At 41.7% G+C, this 24,245-nt stretch overlaps 1 protein-coding gene across 6 annotated transcripts in view; it reads left to right on the top strand.

Moving 5' to 3' along the window:
- LOC138748300 (E3 ubiquitin-protein ligase RNF144B-like) overlaps nt 1-24,245 on the top strand; it is a 157,367-nt gene that overhangs the window by 121,645 nt on the left and 11,477 nt on the right. For all 6 annotated transcript variants that reach the window (XM_069908239.1, XM_069908230.1, XM_069908244.1 and 3 more), the window contains 2 exons: nt 8,827-8,887; nt 15,294-15,504. In XM_069908239.1, coding sequence (XP_069764340.1) covers nt 8,827-8,887; nt 15,294-15,504 — 272 coding nt within the window. The remainder of the gene's footprint in view (nt 1-8,826; nt 8,888-15,293; nt 15,505-24,245) is intronic.

The raw sequence follows: 24,245 nt of genomic DNA, 5'->3' as shown, positions 1-24,245 counted from the left end.
TCGCCACAAAACATCTTTAGCCGTATTAAATTCTCGTCGTCTTCTAATAACCTCTTGGCTCAAATCGGCATAGAAAAACACTCTGTTATTTTGAACCATTAATGGAGATTGACTCTGCCGTGCTTTCTGTACTGCCACACGTAGAATAATTTCTCTGTCTTGGCATTTTAAACAACGAACCAAGACTGCCCTTGGTGTTTGTCCTGGAAGTGGTTTTCTTCTCAGAGCTCTATGAGACCGATTCAATTCAGGAAAAAGCTCTTTACCCAGCACCTCTGGGACCCAATGCTTAAAAATTTTTATAGGATTGGAACCTTCAATGTCTTCTGAAAGACCAACTATTTTCATATTATTCCTTCGGTTTTGATTTTCCAACGAATCAATCTTCTTCAATAAGTCTCTTCTTTGAATCCCCCAATCTACAAAAGAACCTTCCTCTTTTTCCATTTTTTGTCTATTACGTTCCACCTGATTTTGACACTCAGAAAAGGCTGCTTCAATTTTCTTAAAATTATCTTGCACAGTATCAACTGATTTTGTACATCTATTAATATCACTCTTAACTACAGTCATTTCCTGTTTCATAGTTGATATTTCATCACAAAAGGCATTCATTTTTATTTTCATTTTCATAAATCCTTGGTTCATCTGAGTTGATATTTGTTTTGACATATTGTACATTTGACAAGCAATCCCTTCCAAAACAGTGAACACTAAATCTATTCCAGATTCCACCACCACTTTTTGAGGTCTACCTTCTTTAACAAAAGGCTCCACCTCCTGGGCAAATTCCAATAAGTTAAGTTCCTCTTCTTCCTCAGTCATTGAAAATCCTTTAGCTGAACGGCTGTGGATCTGAACACCTGATGCCGGCACCCCGACCTCTTCAGGACACTGGCGTTTGGGCTCCCCCACAGCCCATACTTTGTTCAGCAATTCTTGGACCTGGGATGCCCCACGCAAGCCAGGCAAAGCTGCCGGACACGCAGGAGCGTCTTCTGACACTACGCTGTGCATCCCCGGGCTGCCCAGCAAGGTCACGGGTCTGCAGGTCCCCTTGTCGGCCGTGCCACCCATGCGCACGGCTTCACGTGGATGCGGGTCGGCCATGGCCAAACTCGCCAAAGTGTCGGCGCCATCTTGCGGAGGCAGGATCAGCGCCGAGGTCAAACTCAAACAGGCTGGAGTCCTCTGAAGCTTGGAGGCTCCCAACGACGATTCCATGGATTCAGCTATGCAGGTAGGCCTCAGTTCTTCCACACTTTTGTGTGGTAATTTTTTCTGGAATTGAGGTTTAGATTTTTTCACATTAGTTGCCATAATAAATCACAATCATTTTAACAACTGTAAATATTGTTTTTAACCACTTTTATATATTTTTAAAAAAATCGGGTATTTTGTAATCCAGCTGGGGAAAGGTGGAATACACGTCTTTCTTTCTTCTACGCCATCTTGCCACACACCCCCCCCCCCTCTTTTTTCACCAGATTCTTTATCATCTGGTCTTACTTGGCTTCCTTGGCAATGGTCTGTGGAAAGGCAGTGCACACCGTTAGTTTTAAAGAGGACTGAAAAGTTCATTGATGCTAGCAACACAAGAGGCCATTTGATCATTCCTGCTGTAGCTAGTCTTTTGAAAGAGCCATCAGCTTAGTTTCAGTATGAGGCTTTCCTAATATCTGCACATGTTCCTGTGTCATTACTTCTCTTGTGAATGTATCCCTGGAATTGCTCTTGGCTGTCCTTTTGTGTTGGTGCAATAGTAACAAAATTGCAGAGTGTTTTCCAAAACAAGCTGCCCTCAACCCCTTTCATCTCCCTTCTTAGATTTTCCGCATGCCTGAAATCTGAATCGTCGGCAGCCGGCAGAAATAATTTCTTCCTTATCCAAGTGAAACACTTGGTTATTATTACAGGTGCTGATATCTGTCTATAACAATGTTAGTTTTCTTTTATGAAACTCAATTTGCTGGTGGAACTCAGTGAGTCAAACTGTAACCATGGGTGAAAAATAATGGTTGAGGTTTTGCGCAGAAAATCTTTATCAGGACTGAGGAAAGAGTAAAGAGGATCAAGTGGGAGGGATGAGCTAGGGGTCCCACATGGGACTGGCTGACCAGGCAGAGGTGAAATGTGATGGAGGCAGATGTCAGATAAAGGGAGAGAGAGGTGAGAAAAACAAAAGGGTTGGGTGAAGGAAGAGTTGTACATGGTGGAAGGGGTGAGTAGAAGATTGAGGCTGTCAATGCTGGAATCTGATCAGAAGAGGGGATGACAATGGTGGTATAAAGAGAGAACCGAAGGGGTGGATGGAAGAGCAGATGAATCCAACCGGGCGATGGTGATGGGGAGAAGAACCGGTAAGGAGGCGGATGAGAACGGGGGAAAGTGAAGAGAAGGGGTAAAGAAGGAAGAGAGGGGGAGTTTGTTAACTGAAATCAGGAAATTAATGTTCATATCATTGGGCTGTAGGCTGTCCAGGCAGAATATGTAGTGTTGTTCCTCTAGTTTGCTTTGGATCTCCCCCGGCCCAGAACAGAGAGGTTAGTGTGGGAATGGGGAGGGGATTTAGGGAGCTCAGGATGGCAATTGCAGACAAAATGCAGATCCTGTACAAAACAGTTCCCAAGTCTACATTTTGTCTCACCAGAGTAGAGGAGGCCATATTGGGGAACCAAGGATAGTAAATGAGGTTAGAGGAGGTTAGAGTCTTGCGGGGTGGGGGGGGGGTTCATAGCCAAAAAAGGTTGAGGATGTAGCATCTTAAACAAGGAGTAAATGTTGCCAAAAGCAATCGCAAAGAAGTATGGAAATTGATTGATTAGTAATGCATTACTGCTGATGAGGCATCTACTGAAGCACTTTAACAACCTCCAATGCACCCCCTTAACTTCGGCTTTCAATAGGTGAAAGGCAAGCACAACCTTTTCAGTTATGGAATTTATTTGGTGGATTTCACAACACATGACAAATAATGTTTCAAACTCAGTGATTCTTTTATGGAAATTGGGGAAATGTGGCAGCTGATGTGTACATGGCAAGATCCTACAGATGTAAGTAGCTGGACTCTATGTTTTATTGCTGCTGAGTGAGAGTTTAGCCATTGGCCTGAACACTGGAGGTTTTTGGAGAATGAGGGAGAGTCTTATTGAAACAGTTTGAATGTTGAAAGGCATGGCCAGAGTCAATGTAGAAATGTGTTTCTCATGGTGGGGGAGTCTAGGACGAGGGCACAAATTCAGGATTGAAGAGCATCCACTTTGAACAGAGATGCATAAGAATTTCTTCAGCCAGAGAGAAGTAAGTGATGGATTAACTACCACCCGGGCCCGTAGACTGAGTTTAAGTAAGACTCTCCCTGACCTGCCAGAAGCCTGAGGTCCCCAGTCCTGCTGGGACCCCCCTCTCTTCCAGGCCCCTAGGCTTAAGCTTACTAAGCCTAATGGTTAATCCGCCACTACCAGAGAGAGGCAAATGTACGGAATTTGTTGCCACAGGCAGTTGTGAAGGCCAGATCATTGGGTGTTTTTAAGGCAGAGATTAATAGGTTTTTGATTAGCCAGGGTGTCAAAGGTTATGGGGAGAAGGCTAGGCAGTGGGGCTGAGTGGGAAAATGGATCAGCTCGTGATTGAATGGTGGGGCAGACTCAATAGGCTGAATAGCCTATTTCATCTCACATGTCTTAAGGTCTTATTTGCCCAGGTTCAGGTTGAAATTGGTACTGGGTCCTTTATATCTGCTTGGGAAGTTGGCATTTCCTATGTCAGTCATTTAAAATTAGTGAACCCTGTTTTATCTTTGTTTTTCACCAAATGTCAAGGCTCTGACTGAAATTGGCCAATTCCGTGCAGGCCAGCAATCAAACCCACTTCCTCTGCATAACATGGTAGGAGGCAAGCTGACACCCTCTGTTTTATTTCAGCCAGCTTCACATTGAATCATAAAAGTTTACAGCACAGAAACAGTCCTTCAACTCAACTTGTCTATGACTAATTAAGGTCTACCAAGCTAGCTCCATTTGCCTGTATAGAGCCTACACTCTTCTAAACCTTTCCTCTCCACGTACCTGTCTAAATGTCTTTAAACCTTGTAATTATTTTTCCGAGCACTAAAACAAACCTTCACCTTCCAGGCTCAGCTCCAAAACAGTTTGTAAAGATTTTATCTAAATGATCAAGGAACTGCTTGACTCCCATATCTTCCTTCATCTAACCTGCCTAGTCCTGCCAGAATTTTAGATGTCTCAATAAGATCCCCTCTCATTCTTCTAAATCCCAATGACTATAACCCTAATCTATCCCATATTTCTTCATGCGCCAGTCCGGCCATTGGATTGGAGATGGTCGGCAGCCTAGTGGCCAGGTACATTGAACTGCTGCTTCACAACTCCAGTCACCCCTATGTTGTCTGTTGGGAATTTGCACATTTTCTTTGTGACCATGTGAGTTTACTCTGGGTGCTTCCACAACAAAGATGAGGTTTATCTATTGGTCACAGTAAATGACCCCCATTGCATCGCTGGATGATAGAATATGGTGATGTTTGTGGGGGAGTTGGTGGGATTGTGGGAAGATCAGATGCCGAGGAAAATTGGTAGGAGAATGAGATTCCTCTGCGAGCTGACTAAGCTGACATAGCTTCCTTTCACATCCTAAGGAAATATATTTTTGTTAGTTTTGAGAAGGTTTAGTTATTCCTGTGCTTTTCTGCCTGTGTCTCAGTATTTTATCAGTGTTGTTGCAAGCCCAGAGGACCCCAAAACACAGCAGCAATAGATATTCACCAAGACAAATGGTTACTGAAACAAAAGTTGCTTTTAATTATCTTTAAACATGAAAACAGAATCAAACTTTATCTTATTACTATTACTGAACTAACCTAACAACCCTCTTCTAATTCTAAGCACACGTGTATGTAATGTGTGTAAGTTCAGAAAAGTTCTTTGGTTCACTGTTCAATCTCACTTCTCACTCCTCCAAGTTCACTGGTTGCAGACAATTCTTAAACTGTACACAGAATTTAACATTTATAAGGTCACCAGGCTTTGGTGCTTGAAAGGTAAGTGGTTACCACTCAGGAAGGTGCTTGTCGGTTTTCAGAGAGATTTGTTGTTCCTGGACACAAACTGATCCCTTTTAATCAGCCACTTCAGTGTCTTGGCGAAGAAACTTGCCCCATCAGGATTTTCCAGATGATGACCTCTTCCTTTCAGGTCACCTTCTTCTTTCCCTCATTTCAAGTGAAATATTAGACAGCCAGTCCTCTCCTCTTGTAAGGATCACAAGCGCTTTGACCAGGCTGAACTAAGCAGTCATGACGAGACTTCAAAATGGGGGTTTTCCACAAGCTTGCCAGCTTGTCCTGTTCCAGTCCCAGCTGCTGCTGCTGATCTGTAGAACTGAATTCTTCCTCTCTCTCACTCAAAAAAAACCTGTTTGACTCTCTGCCTTGCAAAACCACACGAACTTCTTAGAACAGCAAGTTCCACTCAGACAGACTGTGGCTCCGAACCTAATCCTCCAAGTTCTTTCATCTATTGCTTTTCAAAACAACAATCCATTAATGAAGTCTCTTGGGCACTCCCCAAAGCTTTTGCAAAAGTATTCGGAGCCAGAATGTCTGGCTTGAGCAGAGCTCATAAATATCTTTATACCTATTAGTACGGCTTTATCTGTAAAATTGGGGGAGGGGGTTAATTATGATGGCGGCATAGTTAGTTTGTAATTACATATTTTTAAATTAGATCTGTTTTGAAGTGCTTGTATGTGACCTACACTTAAAAAAAAAGCCTGCCACACTTTATCTCCCCATATCATATCTATATACAATATAAAGCACAACATATTCTGTCACAGTGTTTTGACCTTGTGAAAATTATGTAATAAATTTCTAAATGAAATGGTGAATGACAGGGAGGGAAGTGAGGACCTTTTTATGTAATTGTTGTCAAGATTATTTTAAAGTTTGTATCTGGAAGTATACAACCTCCGGTATCTGGCACCAACGGGAATTGTGGATGCCGGATACTCACTCAACAATGCCCAACTAATGCACCTACATTAAGCATAAGCAGTTTAAAAGAAAGAAAAGACGGTGCAAAATGTATAGTGATTTATGAAGTTCACTTTAATCAGGTAATTCCTGTAACTTACAAAATTTTAATTCTAATCCCAGTTGCTGGTGATGGAGCAGCGCGGCACTAACCATTACACTAATTGTGCCGTCATCATAATTACCCCCACCCTCCCAATTTTACAGATAAAGCTATACTAATAAGTATAAAGATTTTTATGAGGCAGGGATAAGGAGACACTCTGGGAGAGTTGCCCCAGTGGCGAGCGACATCAACCGGCTCTTCATCCTGACCACCACAATTTTATTCAAACATAACTTTATTCAAACACCTGCCACAGGCAGAGCATGACCGAGGAGGTCTGCTGGCTGAATATTTGCTCCCATCTTCACCCAGAGTTGTACATTGCTTCGGAGATTTTTAACTTTTATTTATTCTTATTTATTTAAAAATATTTCTTTTTTTTTTGGTAGTTTGCTTGAATTTGGAATAACGGGGATTTTACTGTATTTGAATATGCAAGACCAGACTGAGTGGAGGTTAAAAATAAATAAATTTGTGTATTGACTGTAAGAGGAATCACCACTTGTGAGGACAACATGATTTATTCAGTAAAGGAGAAGGATGCAGGATTTGTATAACTTTCCTTGTGTCGGAAGCAGTGGAATTAAAAGTTCTGCTGGTGGGAATGCAGCTCCTGCCAAAATCCTATTTTCCTATCAGTGAGAGCATTGGCATTTTTACACAGAAACTTTGGAATTATTCTGAAAAAAAATTAGCTTACTTACCTCTGGTGCACCCTGATGCGATCGTTTACACAGTGGCACTTTTAGGGCACTTTTACACAGCCTTCCTGTGTTGCGGAGTTTGTTGGAGGGGGAACGTCGTATTTATTAGGCCTGTTTCTTAAGGAGTGGCTGCTTTCATTTGACACTGCAGCTGCTCCATAAAATGTGTAGGGGTACAAGTGGAAAAATTATGGGATGGAATTCACTTAATAAATTCCGTCTCGACATTTTCACACTGCCACTGGAGTCTGCTCTTCAGTAGCTGTGTAACGTTGCCTTATGTTCTGCAGGGGTGCAGTGCTAATTTTTTTTAGATGCTGGAGCTCACCAAAAACGATAGGCCAATGCATCATAATAAATGGTGACAAGGAGGTCTTGCAATACCTGGCCTTGGTGGTCACCATGTTGTATTTGGCATTGTAAAATTGAGAGTGAATGGTAAGACGAGGAAGGAGGACGGGTGTACAGGTCGTGGAAGAAACCGGTTCCTTGTATTGTGTGCTCAGCAAGGGGGTGGTGGGTCCATGACGCCAACCTTGCCTGTAATTAACATGTGGCCACTATTAAATTCCCCACTAGTTAAAAGTCCCCGCTTGTTTATTTTGCCTATTTTACAGAGGTGCCAGAGGTCTTGTAATGGCACTGCAGCCATGATGTTATGTGTTGCAAAGTATTCTTTTTGTCAAAATATGTCAGTCTCCGCTGCTGTTTGATCGATCCACTACAGGGAGTAGATAAAGCAGCAATACTGGCAGCTGAGATAAGCAGCATACTTTCATTGAATTACAATAAAACCCCCTTTATCTGGAATTCAAGCAACTGGAAAAACAAAAAAAAAATTCATGGAAATTATAATAAATAGGTAAAAAATACAGAAGTTTAAAATTGGCTTCCCCAATTCCCCACGTAAGCTCAAGCAACTGGACAATTCACTTATCTGGCATCTACGAATCCTCGTAGGAGCCAGATATCAGGGGTTTTACTGTATAATGTTTCTTTTTGCTGCACAAATATGAACTTGATGGAAATGCCGTCTAGTGTTGCTTCTAGTGGGACTGAATGTCCTAAATTATAACTTTTCCAGTAGTAAATACAGATAACAATGTTACGAAATGATCTTGCACTGCTGGGTAATTGAGGAACATCCATTAAACACAAAGGTCTGATTTTATTCTTCTACACCCCCTCCCCTACCCACCCATCAAAGCTTACTGATTTCAGCATACAATGATTGGTGGGGTCCCAACAGTTATCTGGCCCCACCTATTTAATGGTTGGATGTCCACTTTCTCCTTACCAACATTCATGAAAGAGTTTGTGGATTTTCAGGGATTATTAAATTTTTAAAATAAATTTAGACATACTGCTCTGTAACGGCCATTTTGGCCCTATGCGTTCATGATGCCCAATTTATAGCCTGTTAACCTACACTCCAGTACGTTTTTGAAGGGTGGGTGGAAACTAGAGCCCCTAGAGAAAACCCACACAAACACAGGGAGAATATATAAACTCCTTAGACAGGGCATGATTCAAAGCCAGTCTGGTCCCGATCAATGGCACTATAAAGGTATTGCACTAACCGCTACACCAACCATGCCGCCTTGTGGCTCCTGCATGCTATTCACTGTTAAATAAATTAAAAGAAGAACCAGCCTCAGCAAAGAAAAAACCTCTGGACTTCAAGGCAGGTGAGGAAGGCCAAGGACAATCCAACCACCTTCCACAACATGGTGCCAATCTGTTCCCCACCCAGAGTCCCAGTAGCAGCTCCATACAGCTGGTGCTTGGAGAAGGGAGAATTGCTATTGTCCTATTGTCACAGGTGGAAGAACCAACTTGTCAATGGTGACTGAATCAGCTGCTGTATTTAAGGCAGGTTTTTGAGTTAAATGTATGTCTAATTTTAAAAAAATAGTAAACACCTTTTGGGTCTTACTTAACTTGTTTTGTTTTATTTGTTTCAGATTGCTTGTTTGGTTCCAGCTGAACTCCTTCAGCTGTACCAGCAACTAAAATTTGATCGAGGTGTGCAATTTTTTTATACGCAAAAGTGCTCTCTTGGCTTCTCACTGGGTGTTTTACTACTTTGGACTGTCAACTTTTGCCTTATCGATGGGTCAGCTTGGGTGGCTGTCATTGGTCATTTTTTTTATTTTTGAAAATTAACATCTTAATCGGCTGAGGCTGCTAATTGGAGTTGGCCCATTTGTGCTTTGGCTTTGCTCAAATTTACATTTCTTTCAGAGATATTTTTCTCTGTGCTTTGTCAGCTTATTGTTTCTGTTGTGAACTGATAATGTGAAGTGTCACAGGCAAAATGTCCTTTTCTCAGATGCTGCTGTATTAAAAGGTGTGGGCTGAGTGGTTTTGTAGCCCAGCTAGAATGTATTCTTGTCCAATCTCTTCAGAATTAAATTAAACGTCTACCTCATTTCTTTCACTGGCTGACATGCCATTGATCCTATTCCGTGTTTGAACCTCAACATTTAAATATTTCACAACCATATACACCCTGTCACACTGCAGACTCTGTCTGCTGAGGTAAGGTTCCATATTAGTACTGGTCCCTGTTTGTCCAATCACCACATCTCTGCATTTCAACTTTGGCTGTGGGTTTTTGATATACAACCATTACTTAGCCTCAAGGAATATTTTTTAAAGATATCATTTTCAATGCCCCTTCTCAGCAGATTACAAGCTCATAAGGCTTACATTAAGATTGGTGGATGGGAAAGCATTCTATATTTGTAAGTTTTTTTTGACCTTGTTCTGGATTGTGTCTTCGTGAAATACAAGGGAAGTTTCTTTGCAAACGGATCTTCCCATGGACTTCTTTCCCATGCCTAAGCAGATAGATACCCTGTTTGTGTTTGGAACAAGCATATCCACATATGCACTGATTCTACCTTAACTGTTTGAGGCGAGGGATCTTTGAGACTTTCCTCTTGTATGCTAAATACTTAGACGTATAAGTCAGGAGGTGAAGAATATCATGACCATTCCTCCTAATTCTCTGTCTTGTTAGATAAGGAAGGGGGCAGGGGAGCCAATGGATGACCAAATTTAAGACCAGAAGACACCAGAAGCAAAGATGAGCTGATCTATTTTCCCACTCAGTTCCACTGTCTGACCTGCTCCCCGTAACCTTTGATGCCCTGGCTAATCAGGAATCTATCAATCTCTGCCTTAAATTCAGTACGAGTAGGCTATCCAACCTGTCAACCCTGTTCCACCATTCAATGAGATCACAGCTGATCTGATGATGGGCTCATCTCCACCTACCTGATGTAAAAATCTATCCAACCTTGTCTTAAATATATTTACTGACATAGCCTCCACTGTTTCAATGGGCAGCGAATGCCATAGATCCACCACCCTCTGGGAAAAGCAGTACCTCCTCGTCTCTGTCCTAACTCTATTACCCTGAATCTTGAAGCTATGTCCCCTAGTTCCAGTAAAAACACAAAATGCTGGAGAAACTCAGCAGGTCAAACAATATCATTTATGTAGCAAAGGTAAAAATACAGAACCAATGTTTCGGGCTTGAGCTCGAAACATCGGTTATGTATTTTTACCTTTGCTAGATAAAGAACATTGTTTGACCTGCTGAGTTTCTCCAGCATTGTGTTTTTACCTCAGCCATGGTGCCTACAGATTTTTGTGATTTACTTTCCATAGTTCTAGTCTTCCCTTTCCAATGGAAACCGCACTCCTACCTCTATCTTATCCATGCCTTTCATAATTTTATATGTTTCTGTAAGATCCCCTCTCATCCTTCTAAATTCCAGCAAGTACAGTCCCAGATGACTCCATCTCTCATCATAGGCTAACCCCACCTCCAGCACCCCTCATCTCTGGAATCAATCTGGTGAACTTCTCTGCACTGCCTCCAATGCGAGTACATCCTTCTTTATGTGAGTAGAATACTAAAGAGTGGGAAATTCTTTACTAGCCCCTATCCTTAATTGCCTAATTGGAGTAGATCTACACTTCCAATAGATTGCTGAGGTGTCAGTGCCCTCAGTTGTCCAAGCAGAGATTATAACCTCAGAATCAGGTTTATTGTCATGAACGTGTCGAATTTGTTGTTGCAGTTGTGCATTACAGGTGCAAAATTGCTGTAAAGTATGGTTCCATAAATACAATATTTAAAATTAAATAATTAGTGCTATAAAAAAAGGGAATGTCTGCGGTTCATTGCCCATTCAAAAATCTGATGGCGGAGGGGAAGAAGCTGTTTTTGTTACATTGGGTGTGTCTTCAGGCTCCTGTACCACCTCCCTGATGATAGCAGTCTGCAGAGGGCATGGCCTGGGTGGTGAGGGTCCTTAAGGATAGAGGCTGTTTTCTTGAGACACCACTTCTGTAGATGTCCTTAATAGAGTGAAGACTAATGCCCTTGATGGTCAGGTAGGGGATTGGTGGCAGGGATGGATCAGTGAGAGAAGAATTACATTTCACAATGAGGAGATGCAAGCAAGTCCATGATAGGACTGCAAAATCAAGTTTTCTACTTGAGGCAGAATTGACCTTTGCTCCACTTGCAGCAAGTAATCTCCCTTATTCTCTAAGTCCACCAGTAAATGCCATGGACCTATTTTCTTTGGGGAGATTTTCTTGGTCTGTAGTCAGATTCTCTGGTTAGAAAATTGGGAGGGTGGGGGGAGGGGGATTTGTTAAGGATGTGAGACTAATGTAGCAAAAGCTCAGAAATACTGGAGGAACTCAGCAGGCCTTGCAGTGTCCATGGGAGGTAAAGATATAGAACCGATGTTTCTGGCCTGAGCCCTTCCTCAAGATGACTGTAGGATTAGTGTAAATGAGTGGTTGAAATTAGTGTGGTCTCAATTGGCCAAAACACCTGTTTCTGTGTTGTATCTCTTTCTGTCTTTTTTTTGTCATCAACCAACTCTGCAGAAAACATTAAATGGATCGACAACATCCTTTGATACATTGCTGACTGTACCTTTTGAAGTGATTCTGGAACTGATCCCCACTTTCTTCTTTCAATGAGTTAAATATTCCGAATGTGAATGTAATTCATTGGTGACCATCACTTCTCTTGTGCTGCAATCTTGCCGTGCCCATCAATAAATCTTCAGTGTAGCTGTTATTGTATGCAGAAATACACAAATCCCATTGACAAAATAAGAGCAGAGTTCTAAATCAAGGGAGAGCCGCACCCCCCTCCCTCACTAAAATATTGACTGACTCAAGAGAACAACCTCCTGTAAATGTCATGCTCAGATGACAGTGTTTCTCGGACCCATGCACACACACATGCCACACACCAACATACCGACATGCACACACACAAAAACCCGTGCACACACACACACACAGCCTAATCAGCACATGTATACATAAAAAAATATAGAATAAATCTGTATAGTTTGGAATAACCCAAGGTTACAGGATACCATTCATTAATCTCACAGCCCATGAAAATACACCATTTTGCAGCATGATCATCCAGATTTGAATTGCTTTATGGCAGCCATATGCCAGGTTGGGGCCACATACAGATTGGAAGTGTGTACCTTGTATTCCGACTTGGCGGTCTCCAGCAGATGGCATTAACATTGACTTCTCTGATTTCCAGTGAATCCCTCCCACCACCCCTTGCTTTCTTTGATTCCTCTGGCTTCTGTACTAGTCTTTTCCTTCTCTTTCCCCCACCCCCCCATTATCGTGACCCGTCTACCACCTACACCTTCCTTCCCCTAGCTCCCCGCCCCCTCTTTGCAGCATCTGTTTGTAAAACTGCATCTCTCTCAGCCCTTTCCCTCTTCCTCCTTTCTTCATATTATTCTGATTTCTTTCTCCACCCACCTTCTTTCCCCTCCACCTGTACACCCCTATCACCTGCCAGCTTGTTCTCCCCCCTTTTATTCTGGCTTCCATCCTCTTCAGTCTCAAACAGCCTCAAACGTTTTCTATTACTTTCCCTGAATGCAGCCTGACCTGCTGAGTTCCTTCAGCATTTTGTGTGTTGAGGTAATTTAACTCCACTTTTTGGTATAACTGAACTGTAGCCCATCAATAAAGTACTCCACTACTATTAAATTAAAAAAAAAATTAATCTTGGCTTCTATGGGAAGTCAAGTTAAGATTGGAAAATATGTTCTGAAAATAATCAAAGTTGATGATTATCACCGAGTGCCTTTACTTTGGAATGTACAATGGGTGGCATGTTTAATGTAGTGGTTAGTGCATTGGTGTTGGTGCCAGCAATCCAGGTTCAAATCTGGCACTGTCTTTAAGGAGTTTATATGTTCTCACCGTGTCTGCGTGGTTTCCTCTGGGCGCTCCAGTTTTCTCCCACCCTTCAAAACATACGGGGGCCGGAGGTCAATTTGGTGTAATTGGGAGGCACAGGCTGAAGGGCCTGTCACCATGCTAGATATCTAAATTTAAACCTCACTCCTGCTTGCAATCAAACCCAGTTAGAATTCAAAACTTTTCACAGAATTGAAATAATTACAGACACAATAATCACATGCAATTTGGAGGATACGGCAATAAATCTGTGCATTTATTTTATCCCTTGTGTACAAATGGTGCTAATCTGTTTTTCTTTTACTTCATCTAATTCATGCACTTTCTTCAATCACTTGTCAAATCTGTTCTTAAATGATCTCATCCTGTTTATTTCCCCATTCTATGTCCAACTCAAAGAAGGAATTGCTTTTCAAACTGCATTTTCATTTTCTGTCCTTGATACCTTGTGCATTGAAAGGATTTGGATAGTTATTGAGAACAGACCTCTCTGAATCATAACCCTTGTTTAACCTATGGACTGATTGCATATAGAAGTAGAATTTGCAAGGCTCCAGGGTCCAAATTTGGATTCCGGTTGTGGAGATGGTAGAAAATGAAGAGAATTGGTGTGCCATTCCTAATGTGTGCCTCAAATATCTGCACCAATTTGTATAATCCTGCCTAATGGTTGCCTAGAAATTCATTTCCAGTTGGAGCACCAAGTAGCTGGGTCACCAAGTAGCTGGGTCAGTGTAATGATATTTGAAGATAGAGCACAGAGGCTGACAACACAAATTAATGTACTATTGTTGACTGCCTGCAGTGAAGCTCTTTGCCCAACCCATTTTGGATATGCTCATTGGATTTCACTACTATTGAGTTGTCTCTCCACAGAAAATAATAATTGTTCAAGGGTGGCTGAGTAATAGATGGTGGGATAAGGTCTAATCAGGAAGTTCCTGTCCTTTGTGCATTGACTCCATTTTACTTGAACACTTTAAAGGCTGGCTGTGCTGTATAGTTAAGTATTGTAGTATTTAGTTTAGCATCATGTGAGAATTCACGGTGTCTCCAGATGGTTGTACTTTTTATCAACTACACCTGTGTTGAAACTGCAAGTCAATCCTTGGGAAATCCCTATTAAAATGTAGGGAAGATTGGGAATGTGGATGGATATATTAGATCCATGGGAAAGGCAAGACCAATTGTTGAAATGAGTGTTGAACTAATCGCTTCCTTTAGAAAATGGTTTGGGAAGGGGTGATCTATGAGAAGTTTTTAAAGTTATGATGGGGTGGACATAGGACAACTGTGGAGAGTCCAAAATCAGGGGAGATAAATGTTGGATTTGTGGAGCCCAAAAATCATTTGTGAGTAACCTCTTTGCCTAGTGAGACATTTGCTACCACATAGTGGCTTGAAATAAACAAGTTCAATGGATTTGAGGGGAAGCTCAATTGATACATATGAAATAATCATGTTCTACTAGAAGGGTTAGATGAAGTAGAGAGGGAGGAGGCTTGTGTGGAGATGGTATGGATCATGTTAGCCAAGTTTTGTTCAAGAAATTCCTTGAATGTGGCCTTTAGTTTAGCAGGGACACTGTCTTTTAAAGTCAATCTCAGGTGTTTTAAATGCTGAATACCTTCAGAAGAGTGCATCAATTTAACAGAGCTAAGTCTTACACTCGGCTTTTCAGGTTTAGAATTTGTCCAACGTACTAATAGAGTGATATGGAAGGAGAAAACCTGTAACTCCAGTGGAAATCACATCAGCATTTCCATTTACTTTACATAGGGTAGGTCTTTCCTGATTCAACAATGAAACATTGGAACATCTGGCGTCTCGGTGGAGCATTCTTCTGCTCTGTTCTTTTTTACTACTTCATGTCTGGCTGCCCAGAGAATTAGGCCAGGGAACTCCCTATTAATAAATACATAGTTGAAAATAATGCAAAACCACACATTTTTAATAATTATTACACTGAATGCTCACAAATTAAATGTAAAAGATTCCAGAAGAATAGCTGTTTGTGAGAAAAAATCTTTATTAATTAGCATTGGCAAAAATGGATAGTCTAATCAAATGTTTTCAAGGGAAAGATTGAAAATATTTTGCACTCACTTTCAAGAGAAATAACTATCTTGTCGTCTTTCTCTTATTTTTCTAGAAATCCATCTGGACCCCTCCAGGTCAAGATGTCCCAGAGTTCAATGCCAGGCAGTGTGCCAGATTGAGGCAGATGGTTCTCACCAGGCCATGTCAGTTCAGTGCCCCTCCTGTCACATACAGTTTTGTTCCCTCTGCAAAGAGAGTTGGCATCCAGGGAAAGCTTGTCAGGAGAGCCAGCCCTTTCTGCCCTCCAAAGGAGCTGATGTTGGGTAAGAATTTCAAAACCTCATAATAATGATTCTGGTTTCAGACTGCTTCGTGAATACTGTCAGCAGTAATATAGCCCTCCCTCTTCCCCCCCCCCCCCCCCCACACACACACACACACACACACACACACACACACACACACACACACACACACACACAACAGGCTTCGCAGGAAAATCCATGTGATTTGTAACAGGGGCACGCCTAATGATTTCATTTATTTCACCTTGGAGCTTTCTGGACATATTTTTGGAATGGGTTAGTAGAAATAAAGATGATGCATTTGTTTCACATTTCTCAGTTGAGTTGAGATTTAGTTTGTTCAGGAAAACTGCATTTGTCCAAACAATGAGAGGCTGGAAAAACTCAGTGGGTCAGGGAACATCCATGGAGAGACTTTTTAATGAGACCAACATCTCAAAAACAAATCTGAGCAAATCAAGAAAGGAATTAAAATAAAAATTGCAAAACTAATTCAATATTTTTTTTAAGAAATAGAGCACATTGTTGTGAGTGAGGTAACTCTGAACTGGTATATACAATGATCAAGGAAAAATCATTACGATGCCCCATCACCCCTTGACTCAGAGCAGGACCGCTCTATGCTACAAGGGACACTAATTAAACCCTCCCAACCCTTTTAACATTGCACACTTTACCAACAGTTTCTCCAGCACCCTTCCACATTTCTAGGCCTGGAGTGAAGCAGGGTGGTCCCAAGCTGGCAAAGAGAGGGAACAAAGAACACATGGCACCTTTATAATGCTGGGGGGTCCAGCCCAGGTCATTAGGAGTGTAAAATGCTTGGTGCCAGGAGGGTTAATCCAATTACAAGAACCAATGGCCTAAGGCAAGTATAGGCAAGCTGGAGAGTCCAGGTAATTTACATGGAACAAACAGCAAGGTGTGCGCTAATGGGTGGGGCGGAACCAAACTTTGATTGGCAGTTGGTGTGCCCTTCGACTAAGTAGAGGCAGTGCTGTCACATGACAGCCACAGCCCTTCCCAATAAACATGGTAACAAGTACTGGCTCATGAGCCCACACTACCCACATACACCCATTTATTCAATTAACCTTCTCACCCTTGTGTCTTTGAAACATGGAGGGAAACAGGAATATTTGGAAGAATCCCATGTAGTCATAGGAGTACGTATAAACTCCTTACAGACAGCATCGGATTCAAACCTAGGTCACTGCTGCTATATAATGTGCTAACTGCTCCACTACTATGTGCCCAATGGAATGAATTCAGTACTTTGTGCCCAGCCCTTTAATGGCATTTATCCATTTGCCTCAGTCCCTTTCCTCCTCGCTGAAGTGTGGAAACTGTTGTCAGGCCAGTACAGGTGTGGATGATATGTTGAAGTTCTGTAGTGAGGCTCCCGTGTGAATAATTTGGATTTGCCTTTCCTTTAAACTCCCTTGTATTTTGTGCCTAACATTTTAATATCTGGGGTACCTATTCCTTGATTTATCCATTAATGAGTCGTAAAGAGAGTTTTTGTCACATCAGCCTTTATAAATCAAAAGTAGAGGAGAGGGGATGTTAAGGTAAAGTTGTACAAGACACTGGTGAGGCCACATTTGGAGTATTTTGTTTTAATTTTTATTGAGACATACAGCATGGTAACAGGCCATTTTGGCCCACAAGTCCATACTGCCTAATTTACACCCAATTAATCTACACCCCCTGTTTGTTTGGAATGGTGTGAGGAAAACTGAGCCTCCGGGGAAAACCCACACAGACTTGGGGAAAATGTACAAACTCCTTACAGACAGCACGTGATTTGTACCCTGTCCCAATCGCTGGTGCTGTAAAGGCGTTGTGTGCAGTTGTGCTCACCTAACTACAGGAAAGACATCAGTAAGATGGAAAGAGTGCAGAGAAGATTTGCTAGGATGCTGCCAGGACTTGAGGAACTGAGTTACAGGGAAAGGTTAGGACTTTATTCCTTGGAGCGTAGAAGAGTGAGGGGAGATTTCATAGAAGTATACAAAATTACGATGTGTATAGATAGAGAAAATGCATATAGGCTTTTTCCACTGAGGTTAGGTGAGATACAAATCAGAGAACATGCGTCAAGGGTAAAAGTTTAGGGGAAATGTTAGAGGAGTGGGAGCCAGTTGAAGTGGTGAATGCATGCTCAATTTTAACATTTACGAAAACTTTGGACAGGTACGTAGATAGATGTATGAAGGGATGTGGTATGGGTGAAAGTCAGTGGGACTAGGCAGAATAATAGTAAAAATGCAGAATTGTTGGAGGAACTCAGCAGGTCTCGCAGTGTCCATAGGAGGTAAAGATATATTACCACCGTTTTGGATCTGATCCCTCCTGTGTCCACATCTAAACAAAGAAAATGTAAGCAAACTGTGCAATACAAATAGGAAAAGATAAAGTCCAAATTAAGTGTCCTTAAATGAGTCCCTGATTGAGTATGAGTTTATTGTTTTTTTAAAAAATTTTATCTTTGATTTTCCAAAGACTCGTGCAAATCCAATAAACAAAATATTACATTCTCTTTCCATGTAAATATGATTTAGAGATCTTATTTCTCCCTCCTTACACCCTCCCCATTCCTTAAGTTATACAAATACAAAATACAAATATACCAAAAACCACCTAAATACTGACAAAGGCAACAATCCTCCTCAAGGCTAGAGGATCTCGAATTTTAAATAAAGACAGGTAGGGACAAAAGCATATGTCATCTGCGCCACATTCCCCATTTCATACTCTTATTCCTTTACCTGCTGGACGGATTGTTTCTTTTCTCTTATTTGTGGGGGGAGGGGGGTGGGTGGGTGTGAATTATATCTGGGCACTGATGTGCCTCAGATACGGTTGCCACACTTCAACGAATGTGTCATATCTCTTCTGTAAATTGTGGTGATTTTTTTCCCCAGGAGAAAGCAACACTGTATTTCCTTATTCCATTGTGCGATATTTAGCTGGGAGTCAGAATTCCAAATAACCGCTGTACTCTTCCTGAAGTTGGCTTATGGACAGTCTAAACCAGTGGTTCTCTACCTTTTTCTTTCCACTCACTACCACTTTAAGTAATCCCTATGCCATAGGTGCTATGTGATTAGCGAGGGATTGCTTAAGGTGGGATGTGGGTGGATAGAAAAAGTTTGGAAACCACTGTTTTAATCGTACCTAATTGACTCATAATGTGCAGTTTCATAACTCCAAAGGAAATGGGCCAATAACCATTTTTCTCAAGCAAAATATTTCAGTAAAACTTGGGTCTGGAGCAGTGATTCTCAACCTTCCCTTCCTACTCGCCTTCAGCAATTCCTTACTAATCACAGAGCACCGATGACTTCGAGATTACTTAAAGTGGTATGTGAGTGGAAAGAAAAAAGTTGCGAACCACTGCACTTGGCAGAGCATTGCATGCAAAGCAAATGCAAGATTTATCCAAGCCACAGTTTGAACATCTGGGCTATTCTTGCAATATAGTTGGAATGTCTGGTTGTGTGGGTAAAGCTGACAGTTGGACAGTGCAAGTATCTACTCCTTCACATTGAGCCACTCTTTATTTAAAGACTTGTTCAACTTGATGCTGTTCAATTGTCTCTGCACCAAAGTTTACTTTGGGTCTAGATGTGATGCCTTCAACATCAGTACTCTCCCATGTACTGGTGATCACTTTGGATCCTTTGGCATTCCTGTTAAAACACACAGCGAGACACAAGGGGCAGGAGATGTCTAGCTGAAAAAAACAAGTGGTGGCTACAAGGCAAATTGGAAGAGAAAACTGCCATTTCGCCATCAAAAAATGAGCTGGTCCAGCCTCTGTCAAAATTTTTTAATGGAATTACTGGCTCTTTACACCAACGTGTAACTAACAGCCTATGGTCTGATGTTATCTGAGCCACCAAGTGAGTGAGGCCAAGGAGGACCTTCTCTGACCTTGTTTTTAAAACCCTCCTGGATGACTTCAACACCAGAGTGGGAAGACATGTGGCACAGTTAGTGTAGCTATTATTGCAGCCTTGTTACAGTGCCAGTGACCTGGGTTCAAATCTGGAGCTGTCAAGAGTTTGTACGATCTCCCTGTGCTTTTGGGAGTTTCCTCAGGGCCATGGACATGTTGTATGTCTAAATTTAGATTTAAAATACTTCATTCCAGTCTGCTCAGTAAGGAAGGCCATTTCCACAGAATTGACGAGATATTTATGGCACATCCTTGCCATTACAAGCACTCTTTTTCATCAGAGAGGGAAGCACAGGTTGCCGTGACAACAGTCCCATCTTAGCACTGACAACTGCTTCATTGAGTGAGGGACTGGGAAAACTATTGCATAACCCATAGCGGGTGAGACGGGGCTGACCCCACTACCTCATCTGTTCCATCAACCTCTTCCCTCAAAACATCAGTGTCAACTGAAACAGTATCGATCTCACAGTATTGAGTGCTGAAAGAGTAATGTTGACGCCACAAAGGTAACTCTCCTCAGATAGCATCGCACAAATAACTCATCAATCCCAAGGTCACAGAAACCCCATGATGTCCGTGGAACCCTGTAGTGCACCATAATTAGCATCTGTGAGGAGACTCTTGGGTTCTCTAGCAGGAAGAATTGGGACAGGTTTGATGAGAATGAACAGAGCTAATTAATTGCAAACAAAAGGTGGACATGATTGGAAGCTCTGAATTTCCTCACAGGAAAACAATTCCACAGACAGCTGAAGGATCAGTGACATAAAGAACAGCTGGAAGGTGGGGAGACCACATGAAGAAATAATTCAAAGATCTACTCAACCATGACTCTGTCCTCGATGTGGGGGCCCTTGACTCCATCCAACAGTAGCCCTCTGGGGCCAGCCTTGCTACCACATGATCACCAAACTTCATCAAAGCATTTGGTTAAGGACAGACTGAACATCTTCTATGTACAGTTAGATGAAAAGAGCAAACTGACGCCAAAGAAAGCTCAATCTGCGCCTGGAGAACAGGCCCCCAACATAGCTACAACTGAGATGAGGAGGATTCTATCCAGGGTGAACCCACACAAGGCAATGGGACCAGACAACATACCTGGTCAGGTACTGAAGGACTGCACAGACCAATGGGCAGCAGTCCATCATTCCCACAGGTTTCAAGGCAGCCATTGTCTTCCTGGTTCCAAAAAGGGTGACAATAACGCTTCAATGACTACCGCTCATTGGCACTGACCTCCACAATTATTAAATGCTTCAAGTGTCTGGCAATGGAACATATGAAAGCGCATCTCCCAGAGTCACTGGACCCATTTCAATTTGTCTGCAGATGGAACTTTTCCACTGATGATGGTATAGTCTTATTTCCATTACATCCTGACCCACATGGAGAACAATACTTCATACGGCAGGCTGCTGTTCATCAATTCAGCTCGGTATTTAATATGATGGCTGGTGGAGAAGCTGTCCTTGCTGGGACTCAAAACTCCTCTCTGTAACTGGATTCTAGACTTACTAATGGGGAGACCACTGTCTGTCTGAGTTGGCAGCAGAAAGTCAAGCACTTGCGCACCTCGGGTCTGGGTGCTCAGCTCACTTCTCTTCAAGCTACTGACCCACATCTGCATCGCCAGATCCAGCTTCAGCAGAATCATCAAGTTGGGCTCATCAGCAACAACGATGGGTCATACTACAGAGAAGAGGTGGAACATCTCATGAAATGGTGGAAGAATAAGTACCTGAGTCTCAACTTGGAGAAGACTGTGGATTACAGGAGGGCCATGTACGACCACCCTCCACAACACATTAATAGCTCGATAGTGGAGGGCACCAAGTTCCTCAGTGCTCATGACCTATCCTGGAAACGAAACATCTCCTCACTTCTCAGGAAGATGACTGCACTTGCTGAGATGGGCAAGGCTCATCATGTCAATCTTCTCAGGAGTTCTATCAAGTGTTCTGGCTGGTTGCATCACAGTGTGGTATGGTTCCCACAGAGAAATGGATCGGAGATAAATCCATAGGACCATAAAAGCAGCAGAGAAGATCACTGGAGTCCCCCTTCACCCCCCCCCCCACCCCCTCTCCCATTGATATGAGTTATCGGGATCATAAAATCAGTGAGGACCCCCTACCTCTGAGAAGCATTTTCCAGCTACTCCCATTAGGGAGGAGATATATGGGTATCAGGGAACAGCTTCTTCCTACGGGCAAAGAGAATACTGAATGACTGCTAAAGCAACCCTCCTTGACTCTACTATTTATTATGAAAATTTATTTTAATACAAGTACATACTGTATATACTCTGCATTGTTTTGCACCATGGACTGGAGAACGCTGTTTCATTGGGTTGTTCTTGTACAATAGGATGACAAATAAACTTGAACTGGAATGTTGTTGGCTTAAATCGGCTCAGGTTTCATATTATTCATCTTTTATTACTTTTTCCAGGGGTGCTATATCTGTAATATTGTGGCACCTCCATACTTTTTACTTTTTATTTATATTTATAGTTTTTAATTTTTTAAAACAATATTGATTTCTTTACGTTTCTGCGGAAAACAATTAATATATTCATTTCGAACTTTGGTTTATTTTTGCTGTTAATGCAATTAATTAGGGCATTTTATGGAATAATTTTTAGCTAATAGACTCATTCTAATTTTTCCTGGTTTTTCTAAGTATTCCAGAATTCAGATGGCTCACTTTCTGCTTGCAACTGCATCTTAATTAGATATGATGACGTATTGTAGCATTCTCAAAATATACTAGACTGACCTCGAAATTAGATCATTCTAGACCTTTCATTTAGTTAAATCACGGTGAATTATATACTGCTAATTTTATTACTTAAATCAGAAATATCTGCAAGTGTTGTCCATCGAAAGCAGAAACAGAAAATGCTGCAACACTCAGGCAGCATCTGTGCAAAGAGAAACACTTGTTTTCAAGTCTGGGACATTTAGTTTGCCTTGGTGAGTGTTTCCAACATTTTGTGTTTTAATTTTGCTACTTATTGTGCTTGCATAATCTCTTAAAGCATCCCATTTTTATTGTGAGGAAAGGAGTAAAGTGTTTTATTTTCCATTGTTTGATTCAACTTGTTTAAAGTTTACAAGTTGCAGCTTCCTTGGCTGATGTGCAGTGGAAATTCTGCTGACTGGCTGCATCGTGGCATTGGATGGAGGCATCAATACCTCTGAGCAGAAAGCCCTGCAAAAGGTAGTAGATAAAGCCCAGTATATCACAGGCAAATCTTTACATGCAATGCTGCTGTCGGAGAGCAGCAGCAATCAAAGATCCACACCACCCAGGAAATGCTTTATTCTTACTGCTTCCATCAGAAAAGAGGTCTAGGTGCCACAAGACTCACACTGCCAGGTTCAGGAACAGCTGCTACCCCTCCACCATTAGACTCCTCAACAGCAAACTCAATCAGAGACTCATTTAAGGACTTATTCCTGGAGATCTTTACCACTATATCAATCCATAACACAAGATCTTGTAGAAAGATGGCTCCTTTGACTGTGCAGAACCATGTAGAAATGTCAGTTTGCAATCAGTGCTGAGGTTCTTGGACTAGGGGGTTAAAGCACAGTGTTGTAATTTGGAGGAACGAGAGCTGTTGTGATCTATGATTAACTCTCAGGTTCCAGCAGCTTTCTAGTGCATGTAAATGTCTGTACATATAGTATATGATTATTCTTTTTGGTACTATGTTAAATATGGTGGATCAGCAGCATAAATCAGTGAAACATATTAAGACAATTGCCAAGAAAATAATGAAATAAAACTTTGAGGCTGTGACAGATTATGTTGTGTTTTACATTGTATGTTTGAAAGGAGATAAATTGAGGCAGGGTTTTTAGGGTAGGTTGCATACAAACACTTCAAAGCAGATCTCATTAAAAATACTGAAGCTCTGTTCAAGCCAGACAGGGTTGCTCCGAGTGCCTTTGCAAAATCTGTGGGGAGTCCCAATGGAGACTTCACGAATGGATTGTTATTTTGAAAAACAACACTTGAGAAAACTTGGAGGATTAGGTTCGGAGATGCAGGCTGTCTGAGTGCAGTTTGCTGTTCTAAGGGGGGTCATGTAGTTTTGCAACCAGAGAGAGTCAAACAGACTCAAAAACAGAGAGAGAGAGATTCAGTTCTACACTGCTCTATTTCAGGAGAAGCAGCAGCTGGGACTGGAACAGGACAAGCTGGCAAGCTTGTGGAAAAACCCCATTTTGAAGACGGGTTGTGAGCGCTTAGTTCAGCCTGGTCAAAGCCCTTGTAGACCATACAAGAGGACAGAACTGGCTGTATAATGTTTCACTTGAAATAAGGGAAATAAAAATGAACTCTGTGGTGACCTGAAAGAAAGATATCATCATCTGGAAAACACTGTGCAAGTGCAAGTGTTAAAAAAAATTATATTCAAATCAGAAATTGAGCATCTAATCTTCTCTAAATTTAAACATGACATGAGTCACGTAGCCATTGAGCATGAGTAGGTGGGGTAATGTCCCTTCATCTGAGCAACACCGCCCACCTCGTCACAAGAGAAATAAAAGCAAATATATGCGGCTCAGATATCATTAGCATTATGTCACACTTTAAAAAAAGCAGTTAAGGGATTTGGTTTAAAATTAACTTTAAAAAGTGCAGAGAATATTTGAAATACTTAGATTCAATATTTCTCAAGACTCTGACATATCCAGAACATATGAATTAATGAAGTATATCCTTTGTTGCATTTATCACAATGAGGAGATATGTCCACATAAAAACAAGTTTGACT

Source organism: Narcine bancroftii, chromosome 1 (genome assembly GCF_036971445.1).
Source record: "Narcine bancroftii isolate sNarBan1 chromosome 1, sNarBan1.hap1, whole genome shotgun sequence".
NCBI classification, from domain to species: domain Eukaryota; kingdom Metazoa; phylum Chordata; class Chondrichthyes; order Torpediniformes; family Narcinidae; genus Narcine; species Narcine bancroftii.
The sequence above is the reverse complement of the archived record's forward strand: the minus strand, read 5'-3'. Positions and strand labels throughout refer to the sequence as shown.